This window comes from Phragmites australis, chromosome 17 (genome assembly GCF_958298935.1).
Source record: "Phragmites australis chromosome 17, lpPhrAust1.1, whole genome shotgun sequence".
In the NCBI taxonomy this organism is placed as follows: Eukaryota; Viridiplantae; Streptophyta; class Magnoliopsida; order Poales; family Poaceae; genus Phragmites; species Phragmites australis.
Window position 1 is genome coordinate 27,988,047 of NC_084937.1, and position 15,468 is coordinate 28,003,514.

The following is a 15,468-nucleotide window of genomic DNA, read 5'->3' on the forward strand; positions in this document are numbered from 1 at the left end:
GCAAATAGGCCGTGTACTGGTCGATGGAGAGAGTTCCACCAACCTCCTCTTCGCTAACGCGCTAGATGTCATGTAGATCTTGAGTGTATTGAAGCCACATCATCCCTTCTTCTGGATCACCCCAGGCTCTTTATCCAAGCCGTTAGGGCGGATCAAATTACCCATCACCTTCAGTTCACCGAACAACTTCATATCTTAGATGGTCCTGTTTGATGTGGCGGACCTTAGGACCATGTACAACACGATCCTAGGTCGATCAACAATGGCCCAGTTCATGGTCGTCGCCTACTATGTGTACCAGATATCAAGAACCTTGGTTCCAAGGGAGCCATCACCGTTGCGGGCAACCGAAAGACGACCTTGCACTATGACAAGAGGAGCCTCAACATAGTCAAGCTAGCTCCAGGCTTGTAATTTAAGAACACAGGGCTGAGTGGTCGCCCTGAAAAGGTCAACATCACCGCTAGTTCCACCAATCAGCTCAAGGCAATATGCCTAAGCGACGTGATCCAACAAGGATGGTCTAGATAGGGGCCGACCTAGACCCCAAATAGGAATTCGCGTTCATCACTTTCCTTCGCGCCAACGCGGATGTCTTTTCTTCTAGTCCGTCTGATATGCCCAGAGACCCTAGGGACATGATTGAGCATAAGTTGTCAATGCGACCAGAGGCACAACCAGTAAAACAAAAAGCACATCGATTCACACCAGACCAAAAAGATGCGCTTCGTCAGATCAACAAGCTCCTGGAGGCAGGCTTCATGCGAGAGGTGTGATACACAGAGTGGTTGGCCAACCTAATCATGGTATAAAAACCCAATGATAAGTGAAGGATGTGCGTCGACTTCATTGACCTTAACAAGGCGTGCCTGAAAGATCTGTTCACCTTACCCTCGATTGACTAGCTCGTTGACACGACTGTCGGTAGCGGTCTGCTAAGCTTTTTAGATGCCCGTTTGGGATACCATCAAGATTAGCATGTGTAGGGCTGATGAGGAGAAAAATCGCTTTTGTAACACCCTTTAGAGTCTTTTGCTATTCAAAGATGTCTTTTGGCTTGAAAAGTTTTAGTGCCACTTGGCAAAGGTGTATTCATCTTATCCTTCGACCCTAGCTTGGTAGGAATGTCGAGGCTTACATTGATGATGTGGTTGTAAAAATCCGGACCAAGGACGACCTGGTCACAACCTTCGAAAGTACCACATGAGACTGAACCCAGAGAAGTGCACTTTTGGTGTCCCATCAGAGAAGTTGCTTGGTTTTCTCATGTCTAGTAGAGGTATAGAAACAAACCCTGACAAGATTAGAGCCATCGATTAGATGGGATCCCCAGCCAGGTTAAAGGAAGTTCAGAAACTAACTGGGTGTGTGGCAGCGTTGAGTAGGTTCATCTCGAGGATGGGAGGGGGGTTGCCACTCTTTAAGCTTCTGAAGAAGAATGACCACTTCCCGTGGATGTCAGAAGCGGAGTCAGCCTTCCAAGATCTCAAAAGCTACCTCTCTTACCCTCCGGTACTAATCGCTCCTCGACTAGACAAGAAGCTCCTGCTCCATGTTGCAGCCACCCCACAGGTCACGAGTGCAGTCCTGGTCATCGAGCGAGGAGGTCTTCAGTAACCAGTATACTATATTAGTGAAGTCCTACACAACGTGAATGCTTGATACCCACTGGCACAGAAGCTGCTATACACCATGTTGATGGACTCTCACAAGCTCAAGCACTACTTCTAGGCCCACAAAATCAAGGTGATCTCCTCGTTCCTGATTAGGAAAATTCTTCACAGCAAGGATGCAACATGTCATACCTGAATCAAGCTGGGTGACCAGAAGATGGCCATCAAGGACTGCACCAAGGGAGGCGTTGCCTCTAAAGGTGTTACCTTGAGTGCTCTGTTTCCAAGCAGAGTTTCCCCTTCACGTTGGCTTAAGACCATGGTAGATGATCATGTGAGTCTTTGTTCGAAGACTCCGATCGAGACTGGTTCGCGAGAAGAAGCTAGACAGGTTAGCTCATCGGTGAGGAAGTTGTCCCTGAGGAGAATATGCTTAACCTCAAAACCAATAAAGCGTCACTCCAACTTTCTTACTTTAGTGAGGTATGCCGCCATTGTCATGTCAGAGAACTCAAACTCTTTTTGCACTTGGTTTATGAGTAGTAGCGAGTCCCCTTTCGCTAGCAGGCATGTTATGCCAAGTGCGGAGGCTGTTCTCATTTCAGACAAGAGACCCTCATATTCTACAACATTGTTAGTGGGCTGAAAACATAATTGAACGACATACCTGAGGGTGTCATCAGTTGGTGATATCAAGACCACTCTAGCTCCTGCTCCCTTCAGCGTGAACGACCCATCGAAGTGCATAGTCTAGTGCTCGTCTGCCTCTGACTTGATAGTTGTTCAGAGGACGAACTGAATATTGAACTCCCTGAGCTCTATTGCCCACCTCTTTATTCTCACTATTGCATCCCTATTGTGGAGAATTTCCCTAATCGGGAGCGAGGATGACACCTTGATTTTATGGGCCTGCAAGTAATGTCTGAGCTTGCGAAAGACCATCAACATGGAGTATAGCAGCTTCTGTGCTTGTGGGTACTGAGCATTCGCATCGTGTAGGAATTCATTGACGTAGTATACTGGTCGCTGAAGATCTCCTCGTTCGATGACCTGGACCACACTCGTGACCTGTGGGGTGGCTGCAATATAGAGTATGAGCTCCTTGTCTGGTCGAGGAGTGGTTAGTACCGGAGGAGAAGAGAGGTAGCTTTTGAGATATTGGCCGGTCACCTCCGCTTCTTACGTCCACATAAAGTGGTTGTTCTTCTTCAGAATCTTGAAGAATGGCAACCTCCTCTCTCCCATCCTCGAGATGAATCTGCTCAATGCTACCACGCACCAAGTTAGTTTCTGAGTTTCCTTTAACCTGGTCGAGGATCACATCTGATCAATGACTCTAATCTTGTCAGCATTTGCTTCTATGCCTCGACTAGACACGAAGAAACCAAGTAACTCCTAAATGGGACACCAAATGTGCACTTCTCTAGTTTCAACCTCATGTGGTACTTACGAATGTTGTTGAACGTTTCCTAAAGGTTTATGTCCAAGTCGTCCTTGGTCTGGCTTTTCACAACCACATCATGGACGTAAACCTCAACATTCCTACCAAGCTGTGGTTGAAGGATGAGCTGAATATACCATTGATAAGTGGCACTGACACTTTTCAAGCCAAAAGATATCTTTACATAGCAAAATACCTCGAAGGGTGTTACAAAAGTGCCTCGGGCATCTAAAAAGCTTAGCATATCACTACCAGCAGTCGAATCAACAAGCTGGTCAATTCGGGGTAGGGGGAATAAATCTTTCAGGCTTCTCACGAAGTACTTCTTTTTGGTCTGGTGCAAACCAGCATGCTTTCTACTTTACTGTTCGTGCCTCCGGTCGCACTAACAACATGTGCTCGATCACATCCTGAGGGACTCTGGGCATATCAGATGAACTCTAGGAAAAGTCATCTGTGTTGGCCCAGAGGAAAGTGATGAGCGTGAGTTCCTATTTGGGTTCAGGCTGGGTGACCACTCAGCCCTATGTTCTCAGGTTGCAACTCGGGAGCTAGCTCGACCATGTCGAGGCTCCTCTTCTCGTAGTGCAGGGCCGTATTTTGGTGTCACTATGGTAATGGCTCCCTTAGGACCAGGGTTCTTGATCGCCTGATATGCATAGTGCACGACGGCCATGAACTAGGTTATTGTCGATCGTCCTAGGATCTCGTTGTATGTGGTCCTAAAGTCTGCCACATCGAATAAGATCATCTCCATCCTGAAGTTATTTGGAAAACCGAAGGTGACAGGTAGTTCGATTCGCCCTAATGGCTTGGCCGAAGAGCCTGGGGTGATCCCAAAAAAGCAAGGAGATAGTTCAATGCACTGCTCAGGATTTGCGGAGCATCTAGCGCATTAGCGAAGAGTAGGTTGATGGAATTCCCTCCATCGACTAGTATGGAACCCATTTGCACATTATGCATATTGGACTCTACCACGATGGGGTATCATCTAGGATGTTTGATGAATGCAGGGTGGTCAAACTGGCTGAATGTGAGGGATACTTCCGACCACTATAGTCGTGGACTCAAACTGGCGTGGTCGCACATACCTCACGGACCAACGACTTGTACTCCCTATTTGAGGAGTATGTTGTGGATCACCCAAAGATATGATGAACTGTGTGCTCGATCTGCTACAATCCAATAGCTGACTGGTCAGGGTTGGTCCCATCCTCACCATCATCATTTCACCTAGGCTTGCACTCATTGAGCTCCTGGTCGATAATTCCTCGCACAACCTTGCATTCAATCAAGTATGGGCGTTGGTGCGATGGATTGAGTAGTAGACTCTCCCTTTCTTCCCATCCTTCTCCTCGAAGCGTTGGCATGGTTGGCTAGTTTGCTCGACAGTCATGACGTCAAGTGGTCCATTCTTGCGCTTGTTTTTCTTTCTCCTTCGGGCCGACTCCTTTGGAAGAAGCGGGTTTAACAGAGGTTGGCTACGTCTTCATGTTGACTGGCGTTCTTGAGCCTTAACATCTTACATGCACTTGTCTCCTAGCTTGATGAGCTCGGTGGTACTCTAGACCTCCTTAATGGCTAGCTTTTTGACTATCTTCTGGTCTCTAATCCCCTCCATAACTCTATGACCACGAACTCACCCTTGATCTTGGAAATGGTGTTCCAGCATTTGGTGAAACGACGAATGTAGTCTCGCAGCAGCTAGTCGTGCCGCTACTAACTTGATATAGGTCCTCCTCAACACTTGGTCGGGCATAAGTCCCTTGTTAGTTGGCAACAAACTGGTTACACAAGTCATCCCAGGACTGAACCAACCCGTAGGGAGATTCATCAGCCAGGACCGTGTTGAATCGACCAAGGTACTCGGGTAATAGTTGCCATGACCTTCTACCACCTCCCGTAGCCTGCACCATGGTGGTGTAGATCTGTAGCAACTCCTCTAAGTTGGTCATAATTTTCTATTAGGACTAGACAGAACTTGTCCGGCCAGCACACCTCTCGCAGCCGGGCTGAGAAAGCGTTGCACCCCATCCCATAACAAGGAGACACTCTGTAGCAAAAATGACCCTATTAGGCCATGATTATGATTTTGGTGATTAATGACAATATAGTCAATGGTACTAAAATGTTTGTCAAGAATATATGTTAGTAGGTCTCATAGATGCAATACTTGAAGAAGTCATCGCAATTGGGACAAAGTTTGGTTGAATTAGAGAAGTCCCAGGAGATTTGTTCTCACCGAATGGTCCGGTGTACTGAAGGCTATAATCACTGGAGTATTCTCAGCAGAGGAGAAATAAGGCACCGGATAATCCGTTGCTAACACCCGTGTACTCACCGGAGTGTTTTTGCTCAGAAGGAAAAATGGACAACCCACCGGATGGTTCGGTGATCAGCGGAAGATATGTACTGGAACAATTCTTATAGTTGACCGGATGGTATGGTGTTCGGCTTGTGCACACGGGATGATCTCACCGGAGTATTCCTGCCAGAGTGGATGCAGCTGTTGAAGAAGAAGGTTGAAATCATCGGATAGTCCAGTGATCATAGAGATAGTTGCATCAAAGCATTTTCAGAGAAAAGAAGAGAAGGATAGCTCACCAGATGGTCTGGTGATGAAGAGATGCACACCAGAGGCTTCATCAGAGCAATTTACACAGATAAGATGCAAAGGCTCGGATGGCTCAAAATAACTCACCAGAATGTTCAGTGATGGATTTGAGTATACACCGGAGAATCCGGTATTCAGAAGAAGTTTGAGTGGAGTTCTAACGGCTAGTATCCATTGATATACACATCAGATGGTTTAGTGCTTGTATTACTGTTGTCACTGGATCATCCGATGTTTATAGTAAAGTTGAGCCATTAAAGCAACGGCTAATCCACGAGTTTGAGGCTATAAATACCCATCTACTCAGTTATTTGAAGGTGTGGCATGCTGCTAGAGTCTAGGGAACTCAATATACATTTGAGAAGACACCCAAGACACCAAAGTACTTAAAGTGATCATCCAAGGCAATTAAGCATAAGATTAGTGAGTGATTAGTGCTTATAGGCATATAAAGAGTGTTGCTAGGTGATTGCTGCCTAGAGAGTGGATTAAGAAGTGATCCAACTGTCTACCGAGAGATACGCCGACAACTTAGAGTGTTGGTGACTCATCGGCAACTTGTTGACCCTCTGACTTGGAGTGGAGCGACGGCAAGACACGTATATGGGGACGCAGAGACCTTTGCCATGGTGGCTCAAGCTTCGAAGTGTTCACAGCGGCAAGGGATCGGAAGAGAGGCTTGTGGTAAGGTCTTGCCTTGGTGGCTTGGTGGATCATTTGGGTTGAGGTCTTGTCGTTGTGACTTGGTGCCTCAATTTAGCCGTGATCAGGTACCGATCGAGAGTATATCCTTGGTGAAGCTCCAATGTGAACTTGGGGTGACATTCATGCCACCGATACTATAGGAAAAATTCTTGTGCCGAGTTTTTTCTCTCTAACTTATTGATGTTTCCGCATTTACTTATTTACAATTTACCTTCTTAGATAGGTTGCAAGCGCTTTGATCAATAGACTAGACACACTATATAAACCTAGAGCACATTTAGATAGAAATTGATATATGTTTATCTTGTGAAGTCTTTGATGCCAAACGGACTATACCAAACCCTATGGTAGGCCTACCCCTAATGGAGCCAACTAGCCCTAGCCCATCATAACGTCGGATAGGCATGCATGCTCTGCCCTGGTCGTCTTGCGCGTCCTGTACCATCACCGAACGTCATCATGCTCACCCATCAGACCATCCTACGATATTAAATACTACGGGACGGGTTAGTGCAACTCCTCACCGCCCCACGACCATGCCTCACCGAAAGCAAGTGCCTGGGAAAGGAAAAAACACTTGAATAGGCAGCATTAAATGGACTTGACTAGGTAGATGACTACCTGCTCTGTGATTAGCAAGGGCTAGTTTCAACATCTCACTTCATAACCAGGGGCTGGTCGTGCGATGTGATTGAGGTCTTGACAATACCTACTGCTGGCTGACACTTGGTGGCATGGGACCTGCCATGTGAGGCCCCTCTTACCTATTACGCCGACAACAAGGGCATATGTAAGAAACAAATGGGCTCTTTGTCTTAAAGATTTGTTGTGTTCCCATCAGCTAGATATTGTGTGTATTCAAGAAACCATGAAGAAAGACGTTTTCTTCTGGTGATCTTAGGAAATTTGATTTTAGTGCCAGATATATATGGCATTGGCTTCTTGCTCAAGGGAAATCTAGTGGTATCCTGAGTGGTATAAATCTAGACTCTCTTGATATTAAACAAGTGGATCTAGGAAAAAATCTATACAAACCTGAATATATGATAAGAATATTTTAAAGGATTGGGTGCTTTTGAACATTTATGGTCCTGCTCAAGATGATCTTAAAGACGAGTTTCTGAGTGAACTATCTCATTTTTGTTCCCAATCTCATATGCCTTTGTTACTTGGAGGGGATTTCAATATCATGAGATATACTCATGGAAAGAACATGCTTAATTGCCTTTATAGATGCTATTTATATCATGAGGTGCATATGTATGGTGGGAAGTTTACTTGGTCCAATAACATATCTGTGTCAACTCTGGAAAAGTTGGATAGAATCGTTATTAATTTTGATTGGGAAGTTTTGTACCCAATGGTCACAGAAAAAAAAATTGTTAGAGATAGATCTGATCATAACCATCTCCTCATTTTCTCTGACAATAATAAACCTCATTTTCAATTTGAGCTATCTTGGCTTGATAACAAGCAGTTTAAAGATGAGGTTTAGAAAATTTGGGAATCTAAGGTGGTTGGTAAGAACATCCTGGATTTCAGAAGTTGAAAAAACTGAGAAATCATCTCAAATGATGGGTGGCAACTTGTCAGGCCAAAACTGAAAGAAAAGGAACATTTTGAGGGAAGAGTTGTCACAAATAGAATTAATGGAGGATAATGGTCCTCTTAATTTTAATAATGCAAATAGAAAAATGTTGATCAATGCTGAGTTGGAAAAATGTTGCTGGATGAAGAGCTATATTGGTTTAAGAGATCTCATACCACTTGGCTATTAAAAGGTGAAAATAATACAAAGTTCTTACATAGTGTTGCTAATGGTAGAAGAAGAAAAACGTACTATCTTTTCTTTAACATGTGAAGGGGGACAATATTTATTGGGATGAGAATTTACTTCAGCATGCCACAACTTATTATAAAGAGTTGTTTCGTAAGAAAGTAAGTCATGGTATTGGGCTTGATCAGCTAGTATGGGGAGATCATGAGAAGTTGAATGATCTAGATAATGAGACTCTAGATAAGCCTTTTATGGAAAGTGAAACTAAAACTGCTTTATTCCAGATAGAAACCAACAAGGTAGTTGTACCTGATGGTTTTTCTACAGAATTCTACCAACATAGTTGGGAAATTGTTAAGCATGATTTTATTGTTTTGTTTCAAAAGTTTTATGAAGGTGAAATTGATATTAGTCATTTGAACTATGATGTTATCACCTTGCTTCCAAAAGTTTCCAATGCCAAAAAAATTCAACAATATAGGTCCATATGTCTTCTCAATTGTTCTTATAAGTGAATTACTAAGATATCGACCTTAAGAATGGGACCTTTCGTGAATAAATTGATTAATAAGTGTCAAAATGCTTTCATTAAGAACATAAATGTTGTGGATGGTGTTTTGTCTCTGCATGAATTGTTTCATGAAACCAAAAGAAATCATTATATTGGTTTGGTGCTTAAGATAGTTTGTGACAAAATTTATGATAAAGTAAGTTGGATTTCCTCTTCAAATTTTTGGAGATAAGGGGCTTTAGTGCTAAATGGAAAGTTTGGATTAAAAATACAATCAGTGGAGGAACCCTTAGTGTAAGCTAAATAACCAAATTGGCCCTTATTTCACTAGTCACAAGGGAGAGTGAGACAAGCTGACCCCTTCTCCCCTTTTCTTTTTAATTTGGTTGCTAGTTGTTTAGCTAAGATGGTTCATTTGGCTCAGTCCTGGGGAAATTACTAGTATGGCTTGACATCTTTTTGAAAATGGCATTGCCATTCTTCAGTATGTTGATGATACAATTTCTTTGTCTTGAAAATAACATGGCAAATGCTAATAATCTCAAATTACTTTTGTATTTGTATGAGTTGATGTCTGACCTCAAAATTAACTTTCAGAAAAGTGAGGTTATTTGTTTGGGAGCTGATGAGACCATTGCTATTGAATATGCAGAGTTGTTCCATTGTCAAATTGGCCACTTCCCAATTAGATATCTGGAGGTGCATGGTAGCCCTAGTAAATTACATGTGGCTGATTGGGTGTATGTTGAGGAAAAAATTAAAAAAACTTGATGTTTGGAAGGGAGGCTTAATGTCTGTTGGAGGAAGTTTTACTTTGATTAATGCTAGTATGTCTAACATCCATATATACCATATGTTTATATATTTAATGCCCAATATAGTACTTGAGAGAATTGATTTGGCAAGAAGGAAATTCTTTTGGCAAGGGGAGGTACTAAGAACAAGTATCATTTAGTTGCCTAGGATAAAACCTGCAAACCTAAGAAAAAGGGGTTTGGGTATAGAAAAATGAACCATGCCTTATTGTACAAATGGTGGTGAAGGATTGAACAAGGGATGAAATGTGGCTAGAAATTGTGTAGAAGAAATATTTAAAGAACATTCATGTTACTCTTGTGCAGCACAAAAATAATGATTAGGCTTGTTGGTCTGACCTTTTGAGGATTAGACACATGTATCTTCAAGGTAGGAAGGTGAAGGTTGGTGATGGCAAAAACACAAGATTCTAGTAAGATTCATAGATTAAGAACAAACCACTTTCTTTATTGTATCATACTCTGCACAACTTATGTGAGAATAAGAATGTTATTATTCAGGATATGTGCTTGAATTTGTGGCAAGCCTCTTTTAGGAGGTGATTTTCTGGTGAATTGTATGTTCAATAGGAGGAAATTAAAAAGGAGTTGTTCCATGTTAACTTTTTTAAAAAAATGAGAATGGCATTTTTTTGTCCTTTCACTCCAGGGGGGGGGGGGGGTTACACTGTTAAATCAATGTATGGTTAGTTGGTGAGAGATGCTCCCAATAACTCTTTTACTCATATATGGAGAGCTAGGATTCCTACGAAGATCAAAATTTTCATTTGACTTCTTGAACAAGATGCTCTATTTACTAAAGATAATGTGCTCAAAAGAAGATGGGTTGAGAATAGCTCTTGTTATTTTTGTACAACCCGGGAGTTATAGGCACTTGTTCTTCTTATGCCCTATTGCCAAAGTTGTGTGGGGTTTTGTAGCTGTTTAGATTGGGAATGCAACTATTCCTAACTCTGATCCTCAATATTTTGATTGGGCTAAGACTTGTTGATGGATAATCCTTGACAATGATCATAGGTATACCGGACAACAGGCGCGTTGATCTACGCTTTCTGTATGTGTATATCAAACTAGATTCAAGAACACTAGGCTTTATCTAGGTTCGAGTCTCCTGTAGATAATAGTGCTACATCCTATGTATTGTCTTATTAATTAGGTGAACTTGTAACATAATGCCCTCTGTTTTACAAGCAAAGTTTTCTCTCCTTTATATACAAGGGGCAAAGATGCACAGACAAACAGGTCATACCAAACCCTGTGACAGATCTACCCTTGATGGAGCCAACTACCCTTAGCCCATCGGGACATCGGATAGGCATGCCTGCTCTACTCTAGTCGTCTTGCGTGCCCTGTACATCACCGAACGCCGCCACGCTCATCATTTAGGCCATCTTGCAACATTAAATGCTATAGGATGAGTCACTGCAATTTCACACCGCCCTACAACCATGCCTCGTTGAAAGCAAGTGTTTGGAGAAAGAAAAAAACACTCAAGTAAGAAGCATTAATGAGACTTGAGTGATTACGTGAGAACCTGCTCTGCGACTAGCAAAGGCTGAATGTAGGATCTTGCTCAGGCTGAATGTAGGATCTTGCTCTACGATTAGAGGGCTGGTCACACGATGCCGTCATGGTCTTGACAATACGTGTTGCTGGTTGACACTTATTGACGTGAGACCTGTCACATGAGGGCACACCGACAAGACTCATAGTAAAAAGAGTAGGATCTTCTTCACAAGTGATCTTGCTTCTATCTATTGGGCTATTTGGAAAGTCCGTAACAAAGCTTGTTTTGATAAGAAATTAATTTAACATCCTAGTAAAACTGTTTTTCACGCTTGGTCTTTCTTATATATTTGGACAAATTATATGAAAGAGCAGAAAGAGCTGAGCATGGAGAACGGAGAATCTCATCCGTGGAGCACAAAGCTTGTTGCAGACCATCTCTCTTGTTCTGGCGCAACAACAATCATCTTAAGCTCCAGCTGGGGATCGCTTAAGGCCTATGCAAGATGATGATCGAGAGGATGGTGATCTTCAGGAGCAGGATGATGCTGATACTTCTATCAGATGGAATCTCCACCTAGATTGACTTGTCTTTTGATGAAACTTAGTGGTCTGGTTAATAGGGGTTCTTTTTTGCTGTCGGTCTAGACTGTTCCTGTGGTGTCTCTAATGGTTTGTTATGTCTTTTGGTACTATTTAGTGTTCGGTTTTATCCCGTCTTAGTATTCCCGCCTATAAACTCTGAAATCTATACGGGTTATTCCGTTATTTGGTTAATGGAAATAGAGAATCCACGCATTGAAAAGAAAAATCTTCTCAAGCAAGGAAGCACCCCAGACAGAACCTGCAGAATGTCAACAGTGACCAACAACAACACAGGTTTCCTAGGACCAAAAGTCCCCATCCTGGCACGCATATATCCTCTCCCTGCAAACCGGGGACGGACTGACTGGACCACTACACATGTTGCGTCCACGGGCAACATGCCGGGACATGGATTCAGGCAACGTCACGCGTATCTCCCACTAGATCACCACACACACTGCCGCCCCCTCCCTTATTCTATGCCCCCAATGGATGCCTGATGACCCTTGTATTTGGCGATCGAGTAAACTAAACACCGCGAGGAGACAGCGACGTCAGCGGGCAAGACTCGCAGCTGCATGACGGATCGAGGGAAGACGACGGATAGCGCGTCGATGGAGTGCAGAGTGCAACCCACCGCACTGGCACTGCCATTGCATCCACAAGATGACTCGTCAATCTTTTCAAGGAGCGAAAGGGACCAGGCCAACACGAGTGGCTTGGCACGGCCGCGAGTTGGAACGAGCGCGTCCCGTGGGAGAAGGCAACGGGGCGAGGCCGATCGAGTCGGCGAGGGCACCGGAAATAAGCAAAGTTGAATTGAAAGCAGCTGTCCGTCTCACGTAAAGACAGCAGCAAAAGCAGCTCCCGTGTTTCCCGGCCTTGACCCCGCGCGGCGGATGCGTGCATGGGCCGCGCCGCGCCGCGCCGCTCGTGGCCGATCAGACGGTGTCGGTGGAGCGGGTCAGAGCGCAAGCAAACACCGCGCAAGGCCTCGCCTTGGTGCAACTTTATGCACGCTGCCAAACAATTTTTTAGCACTTGTAGGAAACAATATGGAGCACTGATGGCTTTTCTCTGTTCCTGAGAGAAGGATACAAACATTTGTGTACGTGTATCTGACTCTGAAGCTTTCAATATGGCATTGACCAGAGGCAGGGGAGATAGATACAGACATGCATGCAGTGAGTAGCAACTGAATTATGGAGCACGCCACCATCATGCGGCAATCCTTGCTGGTACTCAAGTCCGGAGTCCAGCACATTCCATCCAGCTAGCCATCCATATTCAGGAGGAGGCACGGGCAGGCCATCCATCACGTTGCCCCATATTCTATTGGGCGACTGTGTACCTTCCTCCCTTAGCTTTTCCCTCTCTTCTTTCGCAACGCTCTCTATCTCTCTTCTCTCTCTATCAGCAGCAGCCATAGCAGCCGCGTTGCCGTGTTGGTTTGGTGCCTCTGTCACTCGCGGTGTGGAAAGCAAGTCGTCGATAGAGAGAGAGACAGAGAGAGGGAGAAGCGAGGAGAGAGGCAGGCAGGCAATAAATGGCAGTTTTGGTGCGCACAGGCTGATGGCGGCGTGGCAGGTCCTCTCTGTCGCCTCACCGTCTTAGCCCCGCCCCCGCGCCACATACCACACCGCTCCGAGCACGCAGATTTTAATCCGTCGCAGAACGCCTGAGCACGCCGCCCAGAGCACAGACTACGAGCCGGCTGTAGATAGCGAGAGATCAGGCAGGCGCGGCTTGAAGTTCAGCTAGCCGGGCACGGCGCACGGCACGGCGGCCTATGGATTTGGGCGCATGGCGGGGTTCCCTCTAGGTGGAGGAGGCCACAGCCGCGACCCCCCAGCGACGTCCGTCCCGCCGGTGCACCCCTCCGACGCCGAGTCCTTCCTCTACGCCACGCGCGCAGGGGGCAGCCTACAGCTATGGCAGCAGCACGAGCAGCAACAGCACCCGTTCTACTCCTCCAACATCATCCGCTTCTCCGATGACCCGCCCGGCGCAGCGGTGTCGTTCGCGGGCGCCGCGTCGTCGTCGTCGTCCCGAGGCACGAGGGCCGGCGGGGGAGGCAGCGGCGGCGTCAGCTGCCAGGACTGCGGCAACCAGGCCAAGAAAGACTGCGCTCACCAGCGCTGCCGTACCTGCTGCAAGAGCCGCGGCTTCACCTGCAACACCCACGTCAAATCCACCTGGGTCCCTGCCGCCAAGCGCCGCGAGCGCCAGCAGCAGCTCGGCGCGCTCGCGGCCTCCGCCGCCGCCACTACCGCGGGCGCCGGCCCATCGCGCGACCTCACCAAGCGACCGCGCGCACGTCTCTCCGTTGCTACCCCCACCTCTTCGGGTACATATCAATCATGCACGTTAATTGCCGTATCATCTTGTGCGCGCTCCGGCTCGTCGGCTTGTACCTCGTGGTAACTCCTGTCTTGTATTCTGCTGCTGCGTGCGTGCAGGGGATCAGCAGATGGTGACGGTGGCGGAGAGGTTCCCGCGGGAGGTGAGCTCGGAGGCGGTGTTCCGCTGCGTGCGGCTGGGGCCAGTCGACCAGGCCGAGGCGGAGGTCGCGTACCAGACCACCGTCAGCATCGGCGGACACGTGTTCAAGGGAATCCTGCACGACGTCGGCCCTCACAGCTTGGCTGCCGCAGGCGGCAGCGGCGGCACAATCGAGTACCACTTCCGCCACGCCGGGGACGGGTCATCGCCGAGCACGGCCGCCGCGAGCGAAGCAGGCGGTGGCGGTGGCGTGGGCAATGTCATCGTGTCATCGGCTGTGGTGATGGACCCGTACCCAACGCCCGGACCCTACGGCGCGTACCCGGCCGGCGCGCCGTTCTTTCACGGCCACCCGAGGCAGTGACCGCTGTCTGACTTGCCGGTCGTCATGCTGTAACGACACCATGCCTCCATCGCTCGCTCGATCTGTCAATTTCGTTAGCTTCCTAAACTCTTAGCGTCTGATTGAGATGCATAAATTGATGTTTCTTCTAGAGCCTAGCTTAGCTTAGGCACCTTAGACCTGTTGCTTCTTGGAGTCATTTGAGGTGAGTAGCAATATACTCAGCCGCCGCAAATGGTTAAAATCTGACAGTTAGGACCTTGATGATGCATTTGAGATGATTTCTTGCACTGTTCTTGCTCCTTGTTCATGCTGATATCATGGTGTTGGTAATTCTTGTTATTTGTGTGGTATTGTTTAGTATTATAAGGCCAAGTTTTCTTTGCTTTCGCCATGTAGCTTCTATATGTCTGTCTTCCATAAGGTGCGACCCCTTGCTTTACTACTAGTAACTTTGCTCTTCAAAAGCTGAGCCCTAGAAACCTAGTTGGCTACTTGGCTTTACTTGGTAGCTGGTGGATCTTTGATATCGTGTCGCGTTAACTATTGCCTGTGCTTAGATGATAGAGGGTTGGGTCATCAAGTGCTCATGGGAGAGAGATTAATCATCCGATGATTGGAAGCTGTGACCGATCGAGCCATGCGCCGATCCCTTGCTTGATTCAGGGTGTTTTTTTTATGTTTCCGAGTGTAGCAACTGCGAAAAGATCTGGAGACGAGGGCTCGTACATTCTCGTGCTCTTCATCTCTGACATGAGCTTGTTTCCTCGTTGATCCCATCACATCAGATCCCGAATATTTATTTTCATGGCTTTTGTACAGCATGCATAGCCAATTCAGGCATATCTTTTCTCACTTATCCATTGCATTGGTCTTCTCACGCGAAATGATGTTCTTTTACTTCTATGTAGCAAGAAATTATTGCTATACTACTGTGGCAGTACCTTATGCTGCAATTTGCTAATTTGATTTGCATTGGCATGTATAAAAAGAAATTGTGACAAAATAGACGTTTTAGTAAAACACGTACTCAAATGTTTCTGTTGCACAAAAGAT

At 46.0% G+C, this 15,468-nt stretch overlaps 1 protein-coding gene across 1 annotated transcript; it reads left to right on the forward strand.

Annotated features, from left to right (window-relative positions):
* The first annotated feature begins 12,853 nt into the window (after window positions 1-12,853).
* Window positions 12,854-15,192, forward strand: LOC133897423 (protein SHORT INTERNODES 1-like). Its single transcript, XM_062338157.1, has 2 exons — window positions 12,854-13,914; window positions 14,027-15,192. Exons 1-2 carry the CDS (start codon window positions 13,371-13,373, stop codon window positions 14,431-14,433), a joined length of 951 nt encoding a protein of 316 aa, XP_062194141.1. The 5' UTR covers window positions 12,854-13,370; the 3' UTR covers window positions 14,434-15,192.
* The last annotated feature ends 276 nt before the right edge of the window (window positions 15,193-15,468 follow it).

Coding starts and splice junctions, on each gene's coding strand:
- LOC133897423 (XM_062338157.1), top strand. CDS start 13,371: ATGGCGGGGTTCCCTCTAGGTGGAGGAGGCCACAGCCGCGACCCCCCA. Junction 13,915..14,026: donor TGCTACCCCCACCTCTTCGG/GTACATATCAAT, acceptor GCGTGCGTGCAG/GGGATCAGCAGATGGTGACG.